This window comes from Serinus canaria, chromosome 1, assembly GCF_022539315.1.
Source record: "Serinus canaria isolate serCan28SL12 chromosome 1, serCan2020, whole genome shotgun sequence".
Lineage (NCBI taxonomy): Eukaryota > Metazoa > Chordata > Aves > Passeriformes > Fringillidae > Serinus > Serinus canaria.
The window spans coordinates 16,599,477-16,624,692 of record NC_066313.1 but is presented as its reverse complement, the minus strand read 5'-3'; the positions used below and the strand labels follow the sequence as shown (position 1 = coordinate 16,624,692).

Below are 25,216 nucleotides of genomic sequence, written 5' to 3'. Positions count from 1 at the left end.
CAAGAGAGCAAGAGTAAGAGTAAGAGCAAGAGTATGAGTAAGAGCGCAAGAGAGCGGAGTTCCCGTTACAATACAATAAATCATCTTCTGTGTTGAATATTCTGATTCTCACTAACCAATCTAGTACAGCATACAAATCCTATAGCATTTACATACAGCCTCTAAGAATCACTACATTACCATACTGTGTTACATTTTAAACCCTAAAAACTACTCTTTGGACCCCTTCTGCCAAGCTGGCAGGGTCTGCTCTAACCCTTGGACCTGCCTGCTTGCAGAAGGTATTGTTTCATCAAGAGGGGATTACCTTCAGCCGGCCACACCATTGTTTTCCTGTTGTTCAGTAACTAAGGGATCTCAAAGCTTGCTTTCATTTCAATCTCACTTATAGTTTCTATATTCTCAAAATCTTTTGCCAGGCAATCATATTTGTAAGGCTTTCCTGTTTCATCTTCCCCAACATACCAGATTTTACATTTTCCAGAGCATTCTCTATGATCACAGGCTTTTCAATTTTCACAATTTAAAGCATCTTAGAAGTCAGAGGCAGCTTGTTTGATTTGGGCATCCTGAGCACAATATTCTTTCCCTTAGTGAATATCATCTTGCACATAGCAGAAGGAGCAGCTATACTGGTTGTGGATGGAATAGAGGTAATTTTCTTCACAGTGGCTAGGGTAGGTCTGAGTTTGATTTGTGCTGGAAACTGTGATAGCAAAGGGCTGTTTTAGCTACTGCCGAACAGTGCTTACAGAGCCAAGGGCTTTCCTGCTTCTCACTCCACCCCATCACTGAGTGGGCCAGGTGGTCCCAGCATAGGTAAGGATTTCAGCCCATAAAATTAAAAGTGACTATTTCCATTTGATCAAAATGGGCCCATCCACTAGTCATCCCTTTACTTTCCAAATTTAGCCAAAGATTTTAAGGTCTGATCTTATTACAAATATGAATAAAAGCCAGGGAAAAGAGTGAACTTCAGCCTGAGTCCCTGAAGTGCTGTGGTTACTATCCCTACAACACACAGCATTTAAAACTTGTACTAGTACAGCTTTAAGGGCTTTAGAAGAAAAGGGCACTGCTCTTTTTTTTTTCAGACCTGAAGTGGAGTTACTTTAGCTATACCTATTCTTGATTTTTAAATAGTCCTAGAATGAGGTGGAAGGGAGCTTAAAGATCGCCTAGTTTCCACTACCTTACCACAGGCAGGGGCATTCCTGCCCATGGCAGAAACCAGACCAGATTGCTCAATGCCCCACCCAACCTGGCCTTGAATACTCCGAGGGGTGGGCTATCCATTTCTCTGGACAATCTGTTCCAGTGCCTCACCACCCTAACAGTATATACAGAAGAGCCCCACTTAAACAAAAAAAAAAAAAAATCTTTTCTTTGGTGTAATGAAGTAGAAACACATAGTAAAGAGTTTAAAATGTCTACAAACCTCCATGTGTTACCAGTGAAAACAAAGTTAGCTATGTTGTTGCAGTTTTGTTATTGTTTTATTTTCTTTTTTTTACCTTTCAGAGAACTGTGTTGCAGTAAAACATGGCTTTAATGTATGTGTGAACTCCTCAACTATTTCTTTTTGTTAAAGCCTAAAAGATGTTTAATTAGCCTTCATTTGTTTAAGAAGATATCAAGTATCTGACCAAACCAAGAGAGGCAACACTACACATTCTAACTGTTTTTCTCTTGATAAGCCCTTAAGTCTTAATTCTCTCTCTAAAAAACTCTGTACAGAACGCTGCCACATCTTTTAATTTAAACACAGCAGGTAATTAAGAACATGAAAGAGGGCCAGCAATGGAAACAAAGGGCTGCAAATCACAAAGACCAATTTCAGTCATTGGTGAACTCATTTCATGTACCCTACTACACTCTTACTGTCCTAGGCACTGGAACAGTGACCATCAAATGTCTCAGCTGTGCCAAGTAAAGAATGCCAACGCTTGTCATCACTTGCTTTCTATTCCTGAGCTTCCCATGTCCAGAAGAGCTCTCCAATTGTAAGATTATGATTATAGCCATAAAAGTCAATATAAGGTACACCTTAAATTTTTCAATAAATGTACAAATCATTTATTTAAAATTCAAACTCAGCAATACAAACAAAATACTTAAGAAACAATAAATCCAAAATGTAAACACTTATAGAAAATATATGAACTGTACCAATCTAACCACCCACCATTCTTCACAGAAAACAGCAAGAAATAGAGAGACAAACCAATACCCAATTGTTCTTTTCTTCTCAAATTCTAGTTTAGAGGTAGAACACCACTGTGAAATCTCAAAAAAAAAAAAAAATTCAGTAGAATTATGCTACAAATAAATTTGGCCCATATACTTATAAACGTAATGAAGCCAGAAAAAAGATTCTTACTGAGAGCTCTTGCACAATAAAATTTGGCATGGCACTTTCCAAGAGATAAAGCACCTTTCCTGATAAATACTGGTTTATGTTCTTGCAAGAAAGGGATCCTGTGCTTTTTCCATTACTGACAAAGAAAACATTTAAAAATAGACAGACCAACTTTTTGGTAGGCATATAGAAAGCAAGTGTTTCTCAGTAACTTGTCCTAGAAAGCTAATCTGGGAAAAAAAGAAGTGTAACTATTAAAATAAGACATTTTGAAAGACTTTATGAATACTTGATGTATACTTATTCGGGTGGCACAGTCCTCAAGGGGGAAGGGGGGGAAGTTAATGCAACAGGAGAGGGAAAAAAAGGAAGCATCTTTTCCACTAGCAGGGAACTGACTGGTTTTTACATTTTATTGTCATTGAGTCAGTTTCCCCTAACTGCTACAATTTTATCCTCTCAGGAAAAAGTGTATCTTTGTGAGACACACGAGAACATCAAGTGCAGTAAAAATTAATCAGGTCATCTCAAAGGAACATATATTCCATTTTTGTTCATCAGATAACCTGCTACAAGTAGAAACAAAAATTAGAATTCTTCAGACAATATATACAAATTCATAAAAAAACCCAGGAACAGTTTACAAGCTCAAATACAAACATTATTCAGAAAAATCCAACTTATTAATATAGAGACTGGCTGCTAAGTGCATTATTTAAACTGCTGCATGCAAATAGTGGAATCTATGGTTGTTTAAGAAACTTAACTATCAACAACTGTTAGGCTTCTGCAATTTAGTTTAGCAAGGATTTTCTCAAGCATTTGCTGAAGGACATTTGTGGTTTAGAAGCAGCAAAATAAAATTTGCAGTCTTAATGCCTTCTTGCTTTATGGTATATAGAACTACTTGTCCCAGCCTTCAGAAAAAGAGGAAAAAGAGTCATTTCTACCACAGACTAGCTGAAAACAGGCTTTCATGTGCCAGCTACCTCATTTGGGGCAAAACTACTTCTGTGATGCAGTTTAAATAGTCTAAGCTATATTTATCTGATTTTTCTGAAGCAAATTAAAGAAGCATTTCAACTGTACTCACAGCAGAGCTGGCAACATCACCTGGCAAATAACCAAGTGATCTCTCCCACTAACACTGGAGGATCAGCCCAGGACAAAACACAAGAGATAAGCTTTTCTTCCACAAAGTACATTCTTCTGCTGATCATGAAGCCTTTCAAAAGGAAAGAATACCATATTAACACAGGAAAGTCTCAGATCTATTTTAGGCCTTCCAATTTCTTCATGAAATTTCCATCACTTCCAAAGGAAAACTGTGCATCCCTATCCAGCTAAAAGAATATTACACACCTAGATTAAGGAAACCTACTCAAACAAAGATGAGTAAATGCTAAGCCATATATTAAACTATGATACTTCTACATCATGATTTTTTGAGAGTTCAAAACAGGGCTGAAAGAAGACAATTTAAAGTATACATCCAGTTTTACTCCTTATTTTTCCACTGTATCCCTCATTTTGTCTTTCCCTGTATGTATTTTAATAGTCAGGATGAAAATATTTTCTGTATATACAAACTAATTACATTTAACCCTGTAAAAACTAATCCAAAACTTCACCATTCTTTGATTTCTCTATATTTAGGCAACTCATCTTCTACACATGCAAGATACTTTTCAGAACATTAGAAAAAAATTTCTAGTATTTCTCTGTTTCCCAAAAAAAAGTAAGATAAAGCTGAATATTTGTCGGTACATGCTTCGCCGTACCTGCATAAAACCATTTGTATATACAGGTCACACATTAATAAGACAACAGCTGACCTCAGCATTAGTTAAAGCAATTTGTCTTGTCTTTGTGCTTGCAAGTTCTAGTAACAAAAGGAAATATCAAGAAACATCTAGGGGCTTCCATAAAAAATTTACTTGCACCAAGTTTTCCCCCTCCAACAACTCCAAAATCAAAGTTGTTTCACCTCTAACTGTGCAGCAAAAGTGACAATCCAAAACAGCAAAATACATATGCTCCCTCAGTGTCTCCAGTAAAAGAAACGTTGTTATCCAGGCACTGGTCTAGTTTGTTCCAGGTCTTGCAATAAAGCACTCTGCCATGAAAGAGAACTTACAACTGACCATTGCCTCCAGAGTGCAAGATCCAGAATAGTTTTAAATTCTTCTCTCAATATGCAAAGAAGTCTCTTTGATGTTTGGGGGTTTTATACTGACATTCAAGGAGCTAAGTCCTATGAACTGCAGATCCCCAGGCACGGCAGATTTAAAGCCAAGTTCAGCACCTTCAGCAGAGGACAAGGGTATGATCCTGTGGACTACACACTGTTTTGCCCAGGTAATCAGAAACTGTGATACATTAATGCACCTGTACCATTTTTAATACCCAAGAACAACTGTACTCCAAGATCTAGTTATGAATATGGTCATGCTACAAATGTGCTGTGACTACATTCAGCTAGAAAGACAGCACATTAAGGTTCTAGCACCTCTGTTTTCTTTAATGCTCCCATATATGCAAGGCACAGTCTCAAAGGTCAGCCTGACTGCAGAGACAGCTCTTTGGAGAAGTTGGTGCCCTAGAACTTTTTTGGGGTGAGAGAAAAAGAGATGATGGCTACTCTATACACAGAGGCAAGCTTTATTCTTCCAAGGTGAACTTCACCACTGAGAACATGGCTGGTACAAGTCCAATACACCATTTATGTTCTAAATAAAGGATATTTTGAGGCCTCAAGCAGATACTGGCCTCATACCAAACTCCTGAGTAGTGGCAAATTTCAGCTTGGAACCAAAAACAGACATGCAACCAAAGCTTTCACAAAAACTAAATTATTTTACATGGTAATGTGGCCATAAGAGTATTTTCAAAAGAGTGCTAGTTGGTTTTAGTGACACCATAATATCAGAAGTTAACCTGTGGGTCCAGAGAATTACAAAAAGCATCTGTCTTTGTAAATGAGAAGTAAACATTAGCAAACCACTGCAACACTGGCTTCCAGTACATGTTGCAAAATGCAACTGACCCCTGTAAATCACAACATAAACTTTTATTTCACTATTGTCCATCACAAATCACATGGCAAAACAGATTTTCTTTGTCACTGTTGAAGCATACTAAGATACCTGATGGTTTTCCATTAAAAAACCCAACATAGCAATGGCTGGGTAAGATACAGAGCCTGCTGCTTTCCCAGTGTTTAAGTGGAAAGCATAGCCTAGGTATCTCAGCATATTTGCTAACAGGGAAGAAATACAACTTTTTATCCACCTCTAATTTTGGTTGACATTTTAATAAATGTCAACCAGTGGACATACAGGGGAAAAAAAACAAACCAAAAAACCCAACAGAGATATCAGGAAATAGTTATGTCATCACATTTACTTTTAGTTTTTATACCTGTAGATAGAAGTAGTTGTGATCCATCAAACTCACTGATGTCGTGAAAGCCACGCAAATCCAAATACCACATAGACATTAGCATCCTAGTGGAGCAAAACATATACCAGGAAATCTGCTGCTGCAACCCAGCAGGGCAGTCCTGGAAATGATGTTCCCAAATCACATGCCCTTCTGAAATTCTTACTTAGTCCTGGCTGCTACTGGTTCCATTTTGAGTCTTACCTGAGAAGGCAGGGAAATTCAACCCCAGGGCAAACAAAGGTCCGAGCTTGTTTGCAGCTCCCTGAGGTCTCTCTCCTGTAAGTCCTTGTTTCAGTGTGTGTGTAAATGATCTAATTCCTTGCCAGCAGCTTCAAGTTATTTACAAAAAAGTCACTGACTTGGACACTGGTTTTCTGGAATGCATCTTTGATAAACTGACCAAGTTACTCTTGTTTAAGTCAAAAGTCTGAAAAGCAACTCTTCATGTTTCTCAGGAGGCTGTATCCTGCCTATGACAGCATATACTGCCTGTATTGACTCCATTTCTTCCCATATTGTTTTCTTCTCTTTGCAAAATAAGAAGTTAATCTTTCTTTGTAGGAAAAAACCAAGCAAATACTTACTGATGCATTCACCAAAGTGAATTTTACAGCAAACACTACCACCACCACCATCCACCCCCCAATCTTCAGAATTAATTTAATGGAGGCCAGTTATTAGGATACCAGTTTTATGTTTGAAAATAAAGTGCATAATGATTGTCACTGAGAACTTTGCTGATTTCAGGTTAGCATAGTGTCAATCCTCAGCAACATCAATAAAATAGTAATTACAACATAAATTCACAACATGAGTCAAAGTCTGAAACAGCACACATGAAAAATAAGTTTTGTATAAACAGCAAAAAGAAAGTGAAATGGAATCCCTAGTCCTTTGTGGAAATGATCCTATTATACAGCTATCCCAACATGCAGCATCTGAAATGAAGAATCACAGTCTGTTTGTTTCCCTTCTACTATTCCTGAATTCAGTTTGTAGCTTTCTGGTGGTGTCTGACAGATTTCACCTCGGACAGGGGAAGATGTGTCTTGAGGGAGCTCTACAGAGACAGTGTCAGAGGAAGAATCTTGGCTTTCTGCTGACACAGACACTTGTAAACAGCTGCCCTCCATTTCGCCATTGCAATCTGTGTCTTCATCAGCCTCTTCCAGCTGCTGAACAGATTTTAAATACTGTTCTATCAGTCCGTTGTCCTGCACATTACTAGAGCTCTCTTTACTTTGCCCACCCTCCCCAGGGCCATCGTCTCCATCTGAACAACACGTTGAAATACAATTGCCATATTGTTTGATGGTTTCCATTGAAAGGGAACTCTCACTTCCTTCAGCTAAGCTCTTTGCAGAGCTACACAGTTCACTGGCATGAGTCTGATCAGCCGCAGAAGAATGAAAGCCAGAATCTGGGAATTGCAACGAAGACCTTTCCTGAAGATCATCCTCACTAGCTGGAGCTACCAAAGCAGAACTAGCAGCTGGTGGGGTTTCTTGCTCCACTGTGGATGACTGAAGAGATGGTTTGGATAAACACAGAGTATTGGCTGAAGGGATCCCAGCACCACCTAAATTCTGCATCACTGAAAGCTGCCATTGTTGAAGGGATTTAACCTGTATAGAGAAAAATTCATTATGAAATGCAGAAAAATGTATTTTGATTTCAAGTGGATTTCCTGCATTCAGCAACTAAGCTCTAGTATAAAATTCAAGACTAAGAGACAAACAAAAGCTTTCCTATATCATTAGGGAAATTTTGTTCTTCTCACTGTGAAATCATCATGGCTTTTACACCTACATGTCAAACACTGACAGAGCACACAAGCTCCCAATTCAAGTATCTGAAGAAAAAGCAACCTGTTCTTAAAACCAGAAATGATTTATCAATTTTTAAGAAAACAACCTTATTGTTGGAAGAAAAGCTTATTAAAAGGTGTATTAACAACTTTCCTGCCTCAAAAATTAGTTGCTCACAAGCAACACAGCTTGATACCATTTCATTTGCCATGGGCATTTACCAGTCACATAATTCTTCACAATTCTGCTTATGCTTATTTAGCTTTTCTTGCATTTTGTCTTCCTTCTCATACCAGGCCACTATTTAGTCTTTAGGAGTAAAACCAGTGTTCTTGCACTAATGTTCCGAGGGTTATTTTCCCCCCACAATATCAGTATAGCAGACAACACAGGAATAAGAATCTATTAAACCTTTCAAATCATTGGAAAAACTGAACCATATTGAATGCCTCTTCACAATATACAGTAAGAAATAATGTGAATTCAAATTTGAATCTGCCTATATGTGAATTCCAAATTCACATTAAAGCAGAAAAAACAAGTGGACTAAAATTACTTACCTGGTTCCAAAGAAATCTGATAGCTTCCTCCTGTACAAGCCTCTGCATTTTATCTTCCTCTCTTTCTTTTCTCAGTCTGCAAGAACACACATCCAAAATTTATGCAGCTTAAATAAGCAACATTTGGGTAACAAGAGCAACAAGAACACAAAAATGCCTACTCATATAACAGCACTTTTGAAAGCCCAACATTAAGAAATTACTGCAGTCTGGCTTGCCATAAATACCCAGCTGCTGACTTCAAGTTTCTTTTTCAGTTACATTTAAATTCTGCTTCCTTTTACTGCAGCACATTTGTTGGCTTGGCAATAATGTGTCTTTTTGTAAACTGCACCTGAGCTCTTATTTTTTCCTGCACAACTATTACCCCCCCACACACACCAAACAGTACTTCTTCACTGCAAATTATGCTGTCCCACTGATATATGGGTGGAGTACAATGTGTAAGCATTGGGAGTTTCTAGAGGTTCACTGAGCACTCAACTTGATTTACAGAACTTTTGTCACTTGTGAGAGTGAAGAAAAAGAGCCTGTCAGACTGACTGATCCAGGCTGATCCTGAAGGATATTAAGTAAACCCAGAATTTTTGGCTTACAAATTGAGGAACTTTGACCATGGTCTTCTCCAAACATGGATTCACCAGACCAAAAATTAAAACAGAACCAAAAACAAAGTCATATGATACAATTTTAAAATGTAATTTTGAGGAAATTCTTCTTTTTAGCAGCAACAGAATAATGACTCTCAATACGGACACTTGATTTATATACTCTAATTGTGAGGAGACAAATAAAAAAATACATCCCAGTCAGCAATTTCTATTTTGAAATATGCAAGTCCTGCTAAAATAGGAATAGAAAAACGTGTTCCAACCCAATCCACTTATAGAAGACACTCTGAGAGTATGAATAGCTATGTGCAAAACTGTGCTTACCTTACAGGAAGTGATTCTGTAAAGTAATCAGTTTTATGTTTCTGATGCTAGGTTCTACTGTGAGTAGTTATATCATCTATTTGTTCTGAAATACTCTGGAACGATGGTTATATTCAGACAGACTTGGAAATACACAGCATGACCTCAACTTACTTTTCTATTTCAGCTGTTAAATAAATGATGTGCTGCTGCATTCTGTGTAGGCGAATTTCATTCCGCACTTCCTTGGCTCGAGGATGGTGGTTCCTTGTGTAAAATCCTCTCCAGGAAGCTTGAAGCTTGGTAGCTGCTTCAGTCATCCTTTGCAGTTCGCTTGCACCTTGATCAGCTGGTGCTGCACCTTGCACAGCCAGTGAACTAGACCTTTCTTCTGTCATCTGGTCAGAACAAAGAGTTTTCACTCCTGATTCAGCACCTAGCAAGGTGCTGGGGTGACTGTGCAGAACTTCAGAGGCCCCTAAATACTTGCCAGTCCTTGCAGCCAGGCCAGCTGTTACCAGATCACGAGCAGGCACCTGCAGGATTTCTTTGATATTCTCTTGTGTTTCCACACTTCCTGCTGCTCTATTAGGGTGCTCTCCTGTAACAGACAAAGCTTCTTGCTTTTTAGTTGTTTCCCTACTATTAACATCTCTTACACCTTCAATCACTGTATCATCATCATCTTCTAGGCTCAAATTAATTCCACGTAGCTTCAGGTCTGAAGCAGGAGACACTGGAGACAATCCTGAAGCAACTGGCATGAAAGTAGACTCTGAGGATAAAAGGCTGCTGTTTAGTTTGTCTTCATCCGTCTGTACATCTTCGAGGTGTAGCTCCTTGGGAAAGCTTCTTTCATGAAGAAAAGTGTTCTTTACTGCATAGGAATGATCATTGTTTGCACTTGGTCCAACCCAAGAATTCCTCTGGATGACAGGTTCTAAATAGGCAGAAAGGCACATTATAGTTTTAGAGTATTTCAACAATATTAATAGCTTCTTTAATTCATAGGGATTCCCAATTTGGTTTTGACAGTTTGCACCTGGGTGGGTAAGATGATCTAACATGTTAGTAACAATTAGCATTATTTCTGTATCAGGACAATATTTACCACAGTAACATCCAGACTTGGGAAACACTGGGGACAAGAAATTGCACAAACAACACTTCCTTGGAGAATAAACTTGTATAAAATGCAAAAGTCAAAGCAGTAACTCTTATTTTGTTGGACTGGGATTTTGCCTAACCAGCCTACTAGCATTTCAAGACAAATAAGCATGGACTGGATTTTTTTTTAGAAACAACGTACAACTTCAGTTGAGAAAACAGAAGATCAGTAAAATAAAGCAATAACAGGGCCTTGTTCTGAAATTCCTTCCACAAAGTTACCTATGCTCAAAAGAAAAATATTTATTTCCACAGGTTAGATCACAGGTGTAGATAAGCTACTTACCCTTTTCAAGAACCATCTGTGATGGCTGGGCCAGGCCACTGTGTTCATGAGCAACTGGCACTGCTTTGCTGGGAGCAGAAAATGTACGTGGTTCCTCATTTTGGTTTTCATGCATCAATTGCCTCTGGTGGAGTCTAAGCACAGAGTGCCAACAATAGATTTTATGCTTCATTTAAACTTTCATTTGTACAGAAAACATCTAAAAGAAACTAGGAACTGCTTCAAAAGAAACAAGTTATCAAAACATTCTAAAGGAGAGGCTTGTTATGCAGACTCCTACACACACAAGACACTAACAGGACAACTCACAAAGTAGGAAATTGCAGTCTTTTCCTGCTCCCCTTCCTCCAGCCCCTCTTTCTTCATTACATGTAAAAAAAAAAAAAAAAACCAACACGAAACAAAAACAAAAAAAACCCCACCAAACAAACAAAAAACCCAAAACAAAATAAAAAACTAACCAACCAACCAAAGAAAACAACCAAAACAAAACAAAAAGAGAAAAAGCCCAACGTTCAATTCTGACTACAGACTCAAAACCATGAGGAATTTCTACATACAAAGAAGTCATGCAAATATTTTAAATTTCTAAAGTAGAATACATTATGTGTGTAGGTATAGAGGAGTTTGAGGAATGGTGGGAGTATCTTACATTTCAAAGTGAGTGAATCAAGGAATAGGTACTCCTGTTACTAAGAGCCTGAAATCCTAGCACAAATCAACCACCAAAAAAAATAAAATACTACCACAAAAAAAAAAAAAAAAAAAAAAAAAAAAAAGAAAAAAAATCACCCTTTACAAATTCAGAGAACACACAGGTTGTTTTAGCCCAGCTAAATTAGAAGCTCAGGACAAAGTCAAAACGTCCTATAAATCATATATGTATGTGCATATATACAGGTGAGGATTTGGGGGGATTGCTTTTCCTACTAGGGTTTTTTTTTGGCTTGGTTGTTGAGGGCTTTTTTAATTTTTGAAGAGTTATATTTATTTAAATCCAGAACAGGTTCCTGGATTTTCCCCAGAAACATGTGAAGGCTAGATCCCTTAGCTAGAGTTGGTCAAGATGCCTTGACTGCACCTTCTCCTCAAAAACAGCTAAAACATTTCTATAATTTCCACCTGGAGACCAATGTACACTTGCAAAGTGGGCAGTAACTCCTTCCAGATGCTCCCAAGTTTCTGGCCCTTTTGAAGAGATACTCTTCTGCTAACTAAAACACTTTTGTTGCTCAGCTTTTTAACCACACTATGCCACTTAGGTAGTCTGCTTCTGGGAGCTGAATTTTCTGCTCTTTCTGCAAGAAAAAGTTTGTCAATAAGTCCTGGGGAACAGAACAACCTGTATTGCTTTGTTTTCTGGCTTCTAACCAAAATTTGCTCATCTTTACATGGACAAGAAACACACCAAGATAACTCTACTCATCTATTCTGCACAGACCTTAGCAACACAGCTACTGCTGGAAGAACCAGCAGGCTCTCCAGAGGCCTCTGCTGACAGACCTCAGATACCAGACACAGATGGACAAATGCATCGCTGGGAACAGTGCCCCCCAAAGGACAACTAACTTTAAAACCAAGAAAGAACATCCCAGCAATAAAAAAGTGGCTAATACACCAGTCTACCACAATAGTATCCTCATTTACAATTAGAACAAAAGCTAAGCTCCTTTTTGAAGTTTTTATTGTTTTTTTGTGTGGCAATAAAAAAAAAATCCAGTGCATAGTTTATTTTAATCACAGTTCTAACAAAAATTACTTTCAGTGTCCTACAAAGCACAGACTGAAAAATATGAAGGAATTTTCCCCTAGATGACCCAGAAAGTATGAAAACACTCCTGCTGCTGCTGCCTTGCCTCTCATTCCCATCTAGGACACATTCTGTACCTCCATGACACTTTGCATCTCCACCCCTCACTGTTACTTTGCAATACTTAAAATGAAATCTTACTACATCTTACCCATCAGATAAATAATTATGTTCTCAATTACATTCTCTAAGAAAGAAACTAAGTTCTCACCTTTGCTTACTCAGTATTTTTTCCAATTTGGCATCCTCTTCAGTCTGGAGTCCAAATGCAGATGTGAGAGGACAAACAGTAGCCAAGTACTGAACTAGCTGAACATGCTGCCCAGGTCGAAATGACCTTCCTTTCCCTTGACTGTAGAGCCATTCTGCTTTCAAGCTGTTAGGAAGGGGGAAAATGGTTTAATAAATGGCACCTTTGATAAACAGCATAGAAACAGTAACTCTGTTTTCACTGCAGTTCTTCTAGTGGGTACAGAAGAGCTAATCTACAAAGCTAAGCAAGACTTGGAACATGTGCAACACCCAGGGAAACTGGCAATGTCATTATCAGAACAATGCATAATGTACTAGTTTACTTAAGCATGGATGAAACAAAATGGAAAAAACCCACTTGTCCAAAACTGCGCAGTCTCTGCTTTGTAGTTTAGAGCACTGAAAAAACATTTGTCTCAATGAACTTATCAGCACAGCTTTCACAGAAACAAAGAAGTTCGCAAAAACATGCAAAACAGACATAGAGAGCACATATTGCTAAGTATTCAACAAGTCTGTTTTTCAAATTAATCTCTGCCTGAGATTATTTAATACAATACATCTACATGTAATAATATAGTTAATACAGAACATCCCATTAGTCATGAAAAAGAAGTCTAGAATTCCAACAAGCAACTTTCCTGGAAAGTCTTAGCATGTTATGATGAAACAGAAATAGAATTGGTTTACCTTTGGCCAAAAGAAGGGCACCTTTTTATTTTAGTAACAGGGAAAAAAGGACATTAATATCTTAGAATATTTTAGTGTCCTGGACTGGAATGTGCTTATACTGGATAATATTTATGCTTGCACTGTTCTGATGTCAAGAACTCTGTATGCAGATATCATAGTGATATAATGAGCACAGTGATACAATAACAAGTGATTTGAGCAAAATAATATTTAACTAATCGATTAAAAAAAAAAAGGCCAAATCTAGAAATGCACACGCAAATCATGCTTATATAAGGGCAAATTTGAGCTTCCCCCAAGACAACAGCTTTAACTCCTGCTGATTGTCACATTTTGCAAAGTCAAAGAGGCTGTAAAGAATGGTAACAGTTCATCGGTGGTCTGGTACCCTAAGTTTTGCTTTGTAGAAGTGCTTCTGTGATTTGAGCAACAAAACAAAAGCTTAACTTCATAAATCCATCAAAGCTAACTAAATAATAATTCTAGTGTAACTGAATAACAATTTAGCTAAAGCAATTATAGCTTAGTCAAACTTCATGTAATAATTTTAGAGATTTATTAATACTATTATGTCACCTTTCCTTCTGAGAAATCACATATCCATCAAGAACTTTAAGGTTCAGACACCAGCTGACAATATAAGGCCTGTAGTCAAAGCCAGGGACAGAAGGTGTGGCCATCACACAAGGATTGTTCATAACTGACAGCTGTTCCAATTGCTGAAGAGAGGCCAGGAAAGAAACCTTGAGAAAACAAAATACATTTGTTAACTGAGCAAAACATTCCACATTTCCCCTAACTACAGCTGGACAGCTTTTGCAAAACAACAGAATGACAAATCAAAAAATCACACTCGATCACACTCGATGTTGACCATAAAGGACTACAAAGGACCTTCTATCAGCTACTGCCATTTCCCACTAATTCTTCTGTAAATGCTAGTCCTTGGAAAGTATTACCTTCTATTAAAATTTGGGAATGGGGCTTTATGTACAGAAAGGTAGTATGAAACCAGTTTACTACAACAGCTGCTGGATTTTGAAAACAAGCAAAGGAAAAAAAAAAAAAAGGCAAGCCAAAAAGCTGGAAAAACCCTGTCCTGTTTTGAAGAGAAATTATTACGAAAAAATTTTCTTCTGACATGAAATCCCAACCAATAGTTTTGGCTGCTACTTATAATAAATCAAACAAACAAAACAATAAACAAAAGTCACAGGCAGATTATTTGTTTCTCTTACACAGTTTGAAAAATAGGTCAGTGGCAACAAGTGCAATTCAAACCTCTGTTCTAATCCCAGCAGCTGCAGAAGCTATCTGCAGCATTTAATCAGCTCAGCTTTCAACTTTCAGACAACTAGAAAAGGTTAGGCCTTTTGTTATTCATTCTTGAATAACAAAAACATAACAGAAAAAACCAAATTTCTTTCCAGACTAAATTTTAAAAGACACCACTAGCTCGTGCAGCTAATACAAATATGGTTATTACATATAAACAATTAAACTATTAAAAGCTGGGTTGTTTCAAAGAAGAGAGTCCATTTTCAGTTATAATCTCAAAAAAATTGTTCAACTTCCTTCCTTCAGTCTACCTAAAGACAAGGAGATCTATCTTCTATATCTTACCTCATTTAAATCTCTGATTTCATTTTCTGCCAAAGAAAAAACAGTCAAACTCTGAGGTAGGCAAGCAGGGGCAGTGCGAAGTGAAGTTACAATATTTCCATGTAGCAAAAGAGTCTATAAAATAAAAACACATGATGAACACATGATGAAATGAAGGTTTGATCAAAACCCACAGATTTCTTTTTCAGGCATCACCTGACAAACATACATTGAAAAAGAAGGATAAGTAAGACTTTCTGGTCACAGTTACCAAAAAAGTATTTGGAAACGTTTTTCTCTACAGAGGGCATGTTGAAGGAGTTAGAAGTATGTTTTGTTTTGACTCATGACAGGAGATAAGAGAACAAACAGTTATGAAGAACATATCACCATCATATCTTTATCAAAATCATTAAAGTGGCTATAGAAAAATCACTGCCTCATCTCCTGCAACTTCAAAACAAGGAAGAGAATATTCACAGGCTTCCCTCTAGAAATTACAGTTAATGAATTAAAATGCTCTAAGAGCTAGTGTTCAAAGAGTGAATGCCTAAAGGCAGCAATCTTCAAAGCAAATTTCTTTGTGTATAGAACGCATTAAAAACAGAGACAGAACATCTACCTTCAGTGAGGTAAGCTTGGAGAGATCGCCTAATTGAGCTATGTTATTGTCTGATAGATCAAGATGCTGAAGAGACACACAGGAATTTATTTGTTCAATGGCCTACAAAAATAAAGAAATTAGTTACTCACAGTAAACCTTTTAAAGCTACTAAATAAAACCAGGTATCAATAATTATAAATTATTTTGAAAGATAAAAAAACCCACGAGCAAGTAACACAAAATAAAAAATGTTTCAATACAGTTGTATTTTAAAGATAATAACTCTTTTTCCTATTTTGCAGACTACTTCCTTACTTTCATTTATTTTTTATATCAAAACTGTTATTTTTTCCTAGACAAGTCCACTCCAAAAGCTGCCATCCTCTATTTCATAAGCCAGTAGACATAAAAAATTAACATTGTTACTCCAATCAAAACATATTCAGATTTCTTAACAGCAGTTTCCAAATTTCTATAACACAAGAATCTGGTAAATGCAACAAACTAAACACTTTACCTTAATGTTATTTCCTGCCAAATTCAGCCATTCCAGGTGCACCAAATCCTTCAGCCCTTCCACATACCCAATACTATTGTGAGGCAAGTTGAGCACTCGGAGCTTGGTCAGTTTTGCCACACCCATCATTCGCACCAAACGGTTGTTGGCTACGGAGAGCTGCAGACGGACACACGAAATAAACAGTTTTAACTACGCAGACAGAGTAAGATCTTAGTTCTAGTAGTCAAAAATCTACTCCAACAGATACTTGTTCAATCTACGTATTTCGTTTTCAAGCAAAGGACACAGACAAAAAACCTGCAAGAGCCAGGAAATAAATTACTGATCAAAGAGCATGAGTCCTCACAGCTCACTCCACAAACTTAAGAGGAAATTCTCCTAGCAACAGCTAAATAAAGGAAAAAGAATGAGGAATTGTGTCATATGAAAATAAGATTTTCATTTCAGAATTGCCAATTCATTGTTCAAATTGTTGTCCCGTTCCTGGTGTAAAATTGTACTTACTGTCAATATGACAGAGGACAAAATGTATTTCACACAATTCTCAAACAGGTCCTGTGCTAATAGGACTGTAAACCACAAACTTTTCAAAGGGTAAATCTTGACTAATCCTGACTATATACACACTTCAGTAACATGATCACCAAGAGTGGTAAAGGTTTGTTGTAGCAACAAACCCCACTTCTGCCAACTCGGTGTAGCTGGCCTGCAGAAGTTAACACGCAGCTTTGAGTCTATCCAGAAGAACTTTCAGTGATAATACAAAGTTATTTTTAAGGTTACAAAGCCCACGTACTCAAGAGTTAAGAAGTATCAAAATTTGAGTTATCAGTGACTTTTCTAAGTGTTCTTATCATGTCCCTCCCCCATTAGGATTTACTTAGCTCATTTTTAGTTACAGCTCCCTCCACTATCAACTGCAGACCTCCACTGAAAGCAAAGCTGAAAGCAAAGCTTTCTACTTTAGTCAGCCATCATTTATTTTTCTGTGAAGACAGTAACTGCTAACTTACTTCAATTACATAATAGTGTCTGAAGGCAGAAAATGCTAACATCATAGCACCATTACTTGATAACAATTTCAAATCAAGCAACACTGACCTGCATCAGATTCCTGCATTTCTCCAAGTGTTCCAGTTTAATTATCTGATTTTTGTCCAGAATCAGAGTCTGAGTATTAGCATCACAGGGCAAGGTTGGACCCAGTTTTTGCAATCCTTGACCTGAATAGTTGATTACCAAGCCTTAGAATAAAAAGGAGAAAAAAAACAACAAAAAAAAGCACCACAAAGTTTATATATGAGAACATGTACCGGAAAAGCAATGCAACATAAAAAGATTTGTTTTATAATAGATGCAAATAATTTGGAAAAATGGATTAACTTTCTTTTCCATGTAAAAGTGAAGCAAATTACTTCAGCTTGAACACTTTAAGAGTAACTGATCCAGTTACTGGAAGATATACACACCAGACACTGTCCCAGTTAAGAACAGACAGAATTCTGAGAAAGTCACAACAGATCCTTTGAAGTGAGATGAAGCAAAATTCTGGTAGCTAAATTTAAAGGTGTGATTCTCAAAACCCCAAATTTCAAAAGAACCTAAATTTTAAAATTCTTCAGAGAATTTAAGTTTTGAGCAGCTTGACAACTATGTGTAAGCATTCTATCTAAACTAAGAAGCCATTCATGCAACCATACTACAGTACTGGGGGATTGGGAGGAAGAAACTGTAAATGGGTTAGCAGACCATTGACTTAATGCCACACACAATTCAAATGCTCCATGCAAAAAGGGTCACTACAAAAAGTTAAAAGGCAAACATTTGCCATCAACAGAGAGCTTGAATCTCTGGGTACCCAAAGTGACACCTGATAATTGCAATAATTTTCATACATTGAGCCTCTGCTATGTATTTGATGTACAAACATCACTGTAGTGCTTCTTGTTCTCATGGTAGCTGTTCAGCAAATAATGCTTCCTTTTTCAGCAACATATCCCAAATAATGTTCTCACCCTAATATGATGCACATATTAATAGTACAGTGTATAGGTTTTTAGGGTTGTTGCACTATGGATGGAAACAAATATTTTTTGCGTACCGTTTTGTCAGCTAGAGAACATGCATTTCTAAAAAAGATGTCTGATGACATTTCATATTCCCATCATTTTTTTCAAATCCACAGTTGCCCCAATGGCTTTGGAGTGCAGCAAGGCCAGCAACCATCACATTCCTGTCTTTACACATTCAGGGAGACAGTACCACTTGTTTTTTACTCAAGCAGTCACTTCTGCAACCACTTGGTCACTTTAATTGACCAGACAAACTTTGCATCTGCTCATTTATCCAAGGGTTTGTTGAAAAAAATCACAACTGGCCCCTCCAATCCAGGAGAGAGTCAAGGACCCAGAGTACTGAATTGCAAGAGTAATCCTTTTATTCAAACTCAGGCATTTGGAATGTGGCTTTGCACATGGTTCTCATAGATTTCCAGCATTCAAGTATAATGTGATCCAACTACTACTTAACACAACTATTTGCAAAGAACCTGTATTTCTATGGCAACATCATCCACCTGCTTCGCTATTGAACTAGACATCCCTGCAGTTAGACTTGCTATAATCACTTCTCCATGATGCTGACAAAAGAAGGTTTTCACAGAGGTGCTAAACGACCTGGGGTGCTGGTGTTATCTCCCTGTCTGGGGGTATCCTTTATGAGCACCTTCAAGATTCAGAGAAGCATGGTCCCTCTTTCAACATCATTTGTCCTTCTCCTTGCAACAAGCTTTGGTTTGCTTGCTTAAGCATGGCAATTCAATAGACAGCATTTTATACATACACGTATAACTCTACAAAATTACTATGATTCCATTCTATAAAGACTCATTGATATAATACCTGGGGAACGAGATTTTCATAATAGGCTTTCAGGATCCATGAAAACATTTCAAAATTGCTTATTTCTCGTTTGGCAGGAACCAAGGAACTACACCCTCATAAGTGGCGCTGTCCCCAAGACTTCTCAGCCCACCCTTCCAGGGAAAACAGGCTCTATATCATTCAAATCCTGGCCTATAAAGGTGCTGCGGGACCCTCCAGCACGATGGACAGCCGCTCCGAGCCAGAGGCGCTCCTCAGGGCGGGAAGCGGTGCCCGCGCCGCCCCCCTCTCCCCGCGCTGCCCCTGCCGCTTCCAGCCCCGCGGGGCCCTCAGGGGCCGGCTGAGAGCGGGGGCACCGGAGCGGCCGAGCCGGCCCCTCGCCGCGAGAGGAGGGGGCGCCGCCGCCTCCACAGCGCCGAGCCCCTCGCACCCCTCCGAGCGCCACAGCGCCTTTCGGGATCCGCAGACCCCAACATCGCGGCTCCGCCGGCCCCCGGCACCTGATCGGGGCTGCCCTTACCCGCTCCGGCCGCCTCATCCCCCGCCCCGGCCGCGGCTGCCGCCATGCCCCGCGCTTGACAACACCGCCAGGCAACGGAGCGCCGATGGGCCGGGCCGCTCCGCTACGGGAGCCCCGCGCCCTTTATGCTGGCTTGAGTGTCGGGTCTCGCGTCCGGTAGCCCGACCGGGCGAGCGCTCCGTGAAGCCGCCGCTGTGCAGCCGGGGCGGGGCGGTGCTGCTGGCCCGGCCCTGCCCTTCCCGCTCCGCTCCCGTCGGGCCCCGCGCGCCGCTCCCGACACCGCCTCCCGGCGTCCTCTCCGCCTCTCCGGCTCCTCGCAGCTGCCGCCATCATGAAGTGAGGGCCCCATCCGCCGCTATCCGCGCCCATCCGCCGAGGGGAGGCCGCCGCGGGGCCCCGGCCGCCTCCCCCGGCCACCTACGCCCTCCCCTAACTCTTCTCTCCCGCGCAGGGTCGAGCTGTGCAGCTTCAGCGGGTACAAGATCTACCCGGGCCATGGCCGCCGCTACGCCCGCACGGACGGGAAGGTGAGGCCGGGGCGAGCCCCGTGGACCGCGGCGGGGACGGGCGGGAGCGGGCCCTGCGGACCGGAGGGTGCTGCGCCCGGGAGGGCGGCCGGGCAGTGCGCGGGGAGCGGAGGCCGCGCCTTTGGGATTGTCCGGAGACACCGGTAGTGTTGATGTGGCCTCTGCCCGAGTCGTTCGTATCGAGCTGTGTGAAAACAGCATCGGTGTTGAGGTGCCGTGGCTGCTCCGCCGGAGATCCTTGCGGTGTTGTAGCTTGGGGTTGAATTTTAGAATGCTGTTTCCAAACGGAGTCTTAAAGCAGCAGTGTAAAGTACCAAAGTTTTGTAGAGAATGCTGCTTAGACAAGTCCTGTATCAACTGCTAAGGTTCGCTGGAGCCAGCAGCTGGTCTCCCGAATTAATTGAGTATAAATCTTGGAGGTAAAATAGGGTGGAGAGCCCTTTCAAGCTGTCATGTCATACGCAAACAGGATTGTCCCTACCTGTGAAAGGATGGCTTGGCTTTTGAGCATCCCAGTACAGTCATCTTTCTCTCCGGAATTCCCGGCAAACTGACGAGGAGATAGACTGGCTGAATCCTTGTGAGTGCTCCTGGGAATTAGGTTGTACTTTTAATGGAATTATATAGCTGATAAATAAAACAGCTTGCGCGTTCTGCCTGTTGATATAGACAAACAGCTTAGTGTCACTACGATGCAATGGGAAATTGGTCTCCCTGTGTTCCCTAGGCCAAGTTTTGAGTCACTCCCACATGCAGGAAGTACATTGTTGCTTGAGGACAGACACTTGGGAAGCATGATGCTGGAAACAGCTATTCATGATGTGCCTGAAATACACAGCAGTACTGGATGCATGTGGTAATTTGAACTTTTTCAGAAAAATGAAGATACTTCAGAATGCCTTGAAATGCATCAGTTTGACCAATGTAGCAAAATACAAAACTTGAGATTTCTTGAAGTATCTTCTAAGATTTTGAATATTCAAATCTGTGTTTAAGAACTCCAGAAACGTCAATGTTGAAAATCACTGACTCAAGGAATACTTGATGCAAACTGTGATAATGTCTTTCATAGAAACAAAGCTTACACAAAACATTTTGCCTTCCCAGGTTTTTCAGTTCTTAAATGCAAAATGTGAGTCTGCATTCCTTTCCAAGAGAAACCCTCGTCAGATCAACTGGACTGTTCTGTACAGGCGTAAGCACAAGAAGGGACAGTCAGTAAGTACACACCAGCCAATGGCACTGGCAGTTGGTGACCAAAAGATGTGGTCACTGCTCTGTCAGAGGTCACTTAAGAGTGCCAGTGCTCAGCAGAAGCATGACCCAGGTTACCAGGATGAAGACTAGTTAATAATGGTGCAAATGTGAGTGCAGTTGTATGAGTTTATGCACCACTTCAACAAAAGCATTGTATTGTGTTGTAGCACTTCTTTGAGAGACCACTCAGAGCCACAATATGTTCAGTAGATCTTAATAATTGTAGGAATGGCATGTTTTTGAAAGTTAGTTTTAGGGAAGGTGGGTAATGGTGTTTAATATGCAGACTTCGTAAAAGTTTGGTCTTGTAAACTTCCTCAATGGTGACAGCATAGGGAGCTGATTCTGGGGTTAGAGGGGTAGGGATGACACTCCTAATATACTCTCCTTGAAAATTTTGGGCTGTAGCTTAGCAGGAGGTCTTTTCCTATGTAGCTGTCATTGCATGAAAAGGATAAATCATGAAGCAAGTAGCATGATGTAAGCTGCAGTGCTCTTGTTTAAACTTGCACAGCAGAGGAGCTTTGAGAAAGGCTTACATCAGTGCAGTAAGTCAGTGTTCTTGCCAGTTTGGTTGAAGAAAGTTGATGCGTGCTTGCTTACACTGCTCCCCAGCACCTGATCCACTTGAATAGCTGTGGAGTGTTTTCCTTTCAGAAGACACCATCAAAGGTTTAGCTTTCCCCCTTTTTTCTTCTGGGAGTTATAGATGGCTGAACTTCTAACATTCTTTCAAAATTTTTTCTTCATACTTTGCTGTAGAAGCATAGAAGATACAGGGTCTAATATGTGTGTCTCCAACACTGATAGCTGGACAGCTGGGGAGCCAGCCAAGGCTTGTTGGTAGTAACACACTATGAAAAGAACAGGATGTGGCTGGAGAAGGGGCCAGGTGGAGGTAGGGCAGCACTTCTCTGTACCCAACAAGGAATCTCTAAAGTGAGGAGTAAAATTCTACTATAGTGTACAGTTTTAAATAGCTTCAATTTGAGTAGCAGCTTGTTGCCGTAATTGTCTTTACCCATGTATTTAATGTCTTGTGATGCTAATTGTCTGTGTTTGTCTCTTGTCCTCTTAGGAAGAGGTCCAAAAGAAGCGCACACGCCGTGCTGTGAAGTTTCAGAGAGCCATCACTGGTGCCTCTCTAGCTGAGATCATGGCCAAGCGAAACCAGAAGCCTGAAGTACGAAAGGCACAGAGGGAACAAGCTATTAGGTGAGAAGTCAGATCAGTGGAGCTATCCCAAGCTTTTCAAAGATTACAGTACTTTTCATACAAAAGCTGAAACTCTATGTGACCTTTGTGTTTTATAAGATTTTTGTGGGGTTTTTTTGTTTGCTTTTAATCTGTATATTTGTATGTAATACTGAGTAATCTTTGCAAGAGATAGTGGCAGCAGAGAAGGATCTCTCCTTGCCTCTTCTTTTGTACTTTTGTCAGTCACAGTTCCACTCTCTCTGTAGAAATTCCTTCAGGGCATAGTGACTATAGAGGAGTAATCTGCAGTAATGCATTCCATTTCTGAACGTGGGAAACTTACAGTGCTGAAACAAAGAAACAATGACAGACATGGATAACTTCCACTTTTTCTATGAATTAACAGGGCTGCAAAGGAAGCCAAGAAGGCTAAGCAGGCAACCAAGAAAACAGCTGTTTCTGCTGCAAAGGTGAGATGCAATAGGCAATAGAAATTATAAAATGGAATACACCATGTTCTGCTGTGGCACTTAATTGGAAATTCCTGTTTCTGTTTTGAGGAAGCATTTTTGTAACTTTGTGATGTGAAAGCTCCTAGACTGGACTTCTGTTCTATAATTAAGCATACCCAAACAGCTGCATAGAATGAATCTTTTTTACAGAATAAGTAAATATTACAGGAAATCAATTCTCTGACCTAATATCAGAGATATTTAATAGATAAAAACTTGCCTGAATGTGACATCTTCACTGTCTAGGAACTTGGTAACAATATATTGATGAGTGCTACCATGTGTTTCATTATCACTTTTGAATTAATACCATATGCTGGCTTAGTGTTATGTTTTAAACAAATGCTAACATGATCCTAGTATTACAGTTTGCAATTCTAGTCTGATCTGATTTCTGTCAAGAGTACATACAGGGACACTTTTAGAACTGCAGATAAATAGCTTCTTTTCACTCACACTGCATTATTTCTCTACAGGCCCCTACAAAGGCAGCACCTAAGCAGAAGATTGTGAAACCAGTCAAGGTTTCTGCTCCCCGCGTTGGTGGAAAGCGCTAACTTGCCAAACTGTTGGTCATGCTGATTAAACATCTGATGGAATTCATTGCTTGTGCCATGGTCTGCTCAGCTGTGTGAGATATGCTGAAGGGAATGAGTCTGTGAAATGACTGTGTCTGGGTTTGGCAGACTGAAAACCATCTTCTGCCGTAAAACGCTTTGTTTCTTAGACAGTTTGCTGTATTAGCACACACTTCCCCACTCTTCAGTAAGTAGCTCAGGTAGCAGGGAAGATGGAGCAGGTATTTGAGGAGTGTTCTTGCCTGAAGGACAGAACAGTGTCTGAGTTTATTCTGCATCTATGACAAATGACATAAAAAGAGGTTTCTAAGATCAGAGTACATACAAGCTAAAAGGGGGTGTGAAGCAATATAATCTGTAAATTACTTACAAAGGTCCTGTGTTGTGGAATTCATGTAGCAACATACAGAGAATCAAATGTGGAGGAGGTTTGAAAAAGGGAATGGATGATTTCACAGACTGCATGGCTCTTACACACAAAGATTCAGATGCAACTTCTGGGTCAGGAAGTTACAAAACTATGAATTGTTGGAAGCTGTTGTCAGGAAAAGGAAGCCTGTGAAGATTGAATGGGTTTCAAATGCAGCTGATGTTACATAGTTAAAGCTCATTTGGGTTCATATTTAACTTACTGAATGCAGATAGGGGTTCCCTTAGTAATTTTCCTCCCTCCCACCTCTAGAGGGATTGAAATTCCTCACGGGAGTTCCTCTGTCTGCCTAAATAACTGCACTGTGCAGACAGTGTGCCCAGACTTTGCCAGTTTTGCCAGACAGCAATAGCCTTGGCAAAGCAATGTCCTGATTTACCAGAACCAAAACAGAAACCAAACCTTCTCTGTTTTCTGGATCAGTTACTTTTCTGTTGATACTTTGAGGACTTGATTTGTTATCTTACACTGGTCAAGAAGACAGCTGTATTTTAACTTCCTGCAGTCCTTCGGGGCTTCAAAAACTATGGCTGTAATGGGCACTGTGGGTAATAGGCTATGCTTACACCTTTTTTGAGTTTTAGTAAAATAGATAGGGGTCTGGATGAAGGCTACAACCCATTTAAAAAAAGGTTTAGCTTAATGATATTAATGATATTTGCACCATGATTTTCCAAACAATTCTGCTTTTTTGCTATTAAAAAAACAACAACAACAACAAAAAAAAAGTGCTGCTCATGTTTAGAAAGAAATTTAGGCTTTTAAACTGGTTGACACATTTGAAAGCTAAGGAGCCAGAAACTGGAGGGGGAAAGAGAGGAAGAAAAATTGCCTGTAATTAGCAGGGAAAGGAATTTTTAATAATTTAAAACTGAAGGCTGAAAACACCTCTAAATATTACGCGTGCTAGTGGTGATTATACAAAGCACATCACTGTCTTGTACAAGGCAGCCAGTACCCCAAATGTGTCCATGTGAATGTTTTCAGCTAAGAAGCTGAAAATAAAGATGAGATTTTACCATCTGCTTGAAATATCAATAATGATAGAAATAGAAACTGATTGGCAGATGTGACTAATTATTAAGTTATTATTTGTTAATGCTTTGAAGTTTGTGGGCTTAGGCTGCCTGGTGTCACTGCAGTGGTGCACAGAAGTGCTTCAGGATTACTCCTCTTGATGTCTGTTCCTGAGTTCTGACTGATAGGGTGAGAAGTAAAGAATAACAACCCATCAGGTTACTCTTCTTACAAGCTATGCACTGGGTGAGACAGGCTGTTGAGAGCAGGGCCTTTT

At 39.8% G+C, this 25,216-nt stretch overlaps 2 protein-coding genes across 4 annotated transcripts in view; one reads left to right on the top strand and one right to left on the bottom strand.

Annotated features, from left to right (window-relative positions):
- Positions 1-23,517, top strand: part of RPL24 (ribosomal protein L24) — a 432,745-nt gene extending 409,228 nt beyond the window's left edge. Inside the window, exons 1-6 of one of the 2 annotated variants that reach the window (XM_018920179.2) lie at positions 19,634-19,757; positions 19,873-19,948; positions 21,056-21,166; positions 22,284-22,420; positions 22,809-22,872; positions 23,391-23,517. In XM_018920179.2, coding sequence (XP_018775724.2) covers positions 19,753-19,757; positions 19,873-19,948; positions 21,056-21,166; positions 22,284-22,420; positions 22,809-22,872; positions 23,391-23,471 — 474 coding nt within the window. In that variant the 5' untranslated portion in view covers positions 19,634-19,752 and the 3' untranslated portion in view covers positions 23,472-23,517. Of the gene's footprint in view, positions 1-19,633; positions 19,758-19,872; positions 19,949-21,055; positions 21,167-22,283; positions 22,421-22,808; positions 22,873-23,390 lie in introns of those variants that run through there. The other variant, XM_050973517.1, reaches the window with a different exon arrangement.
- Positions 5,411-21,049, bottom strand: CEP97 (centrosomal protein 97). 2 transcript variants are annotated; one of them, XM_050973418.1, is made up of 11 exons: positions 20,430-21,049; positions 17,121-17,263; positions 16,017-16,175; positions 15,518-15,619; positions 14,917-15,030; positions 13,870-14,036; positions 12,560-12,724; positions 10,539-10,672; positions 9,260-10,025; positions 8,172-8,247; positions 5,411-7,428 (listed from the first exon to the last, which is right to left on the bottom strand). In XM_050973418.1, exons 2-11 carry the CDS (start codon positions 17,124-17,126, stop codon positions 6,715-6,717), a joined length of 2,403 nt encoding a protein of 800 aa, XP_050829375.1. In that variant the 5' UTR covers positions 17,127-17,263; positions 20,430-21,049; the 3' UTR covers positions 5,411-6,714. The 2 variants fall into 2 exon arrangements, with proteins under 2 accessions (XP_050829375.1, XP_009093696.1); XM_009095448.4 differs by lacking the exon at positions 20,430-21,049 and adding an exon at positions 19,422-19,631.
- Positions 23,518-25,216: the final 1,699 nt, after the last annotated feature.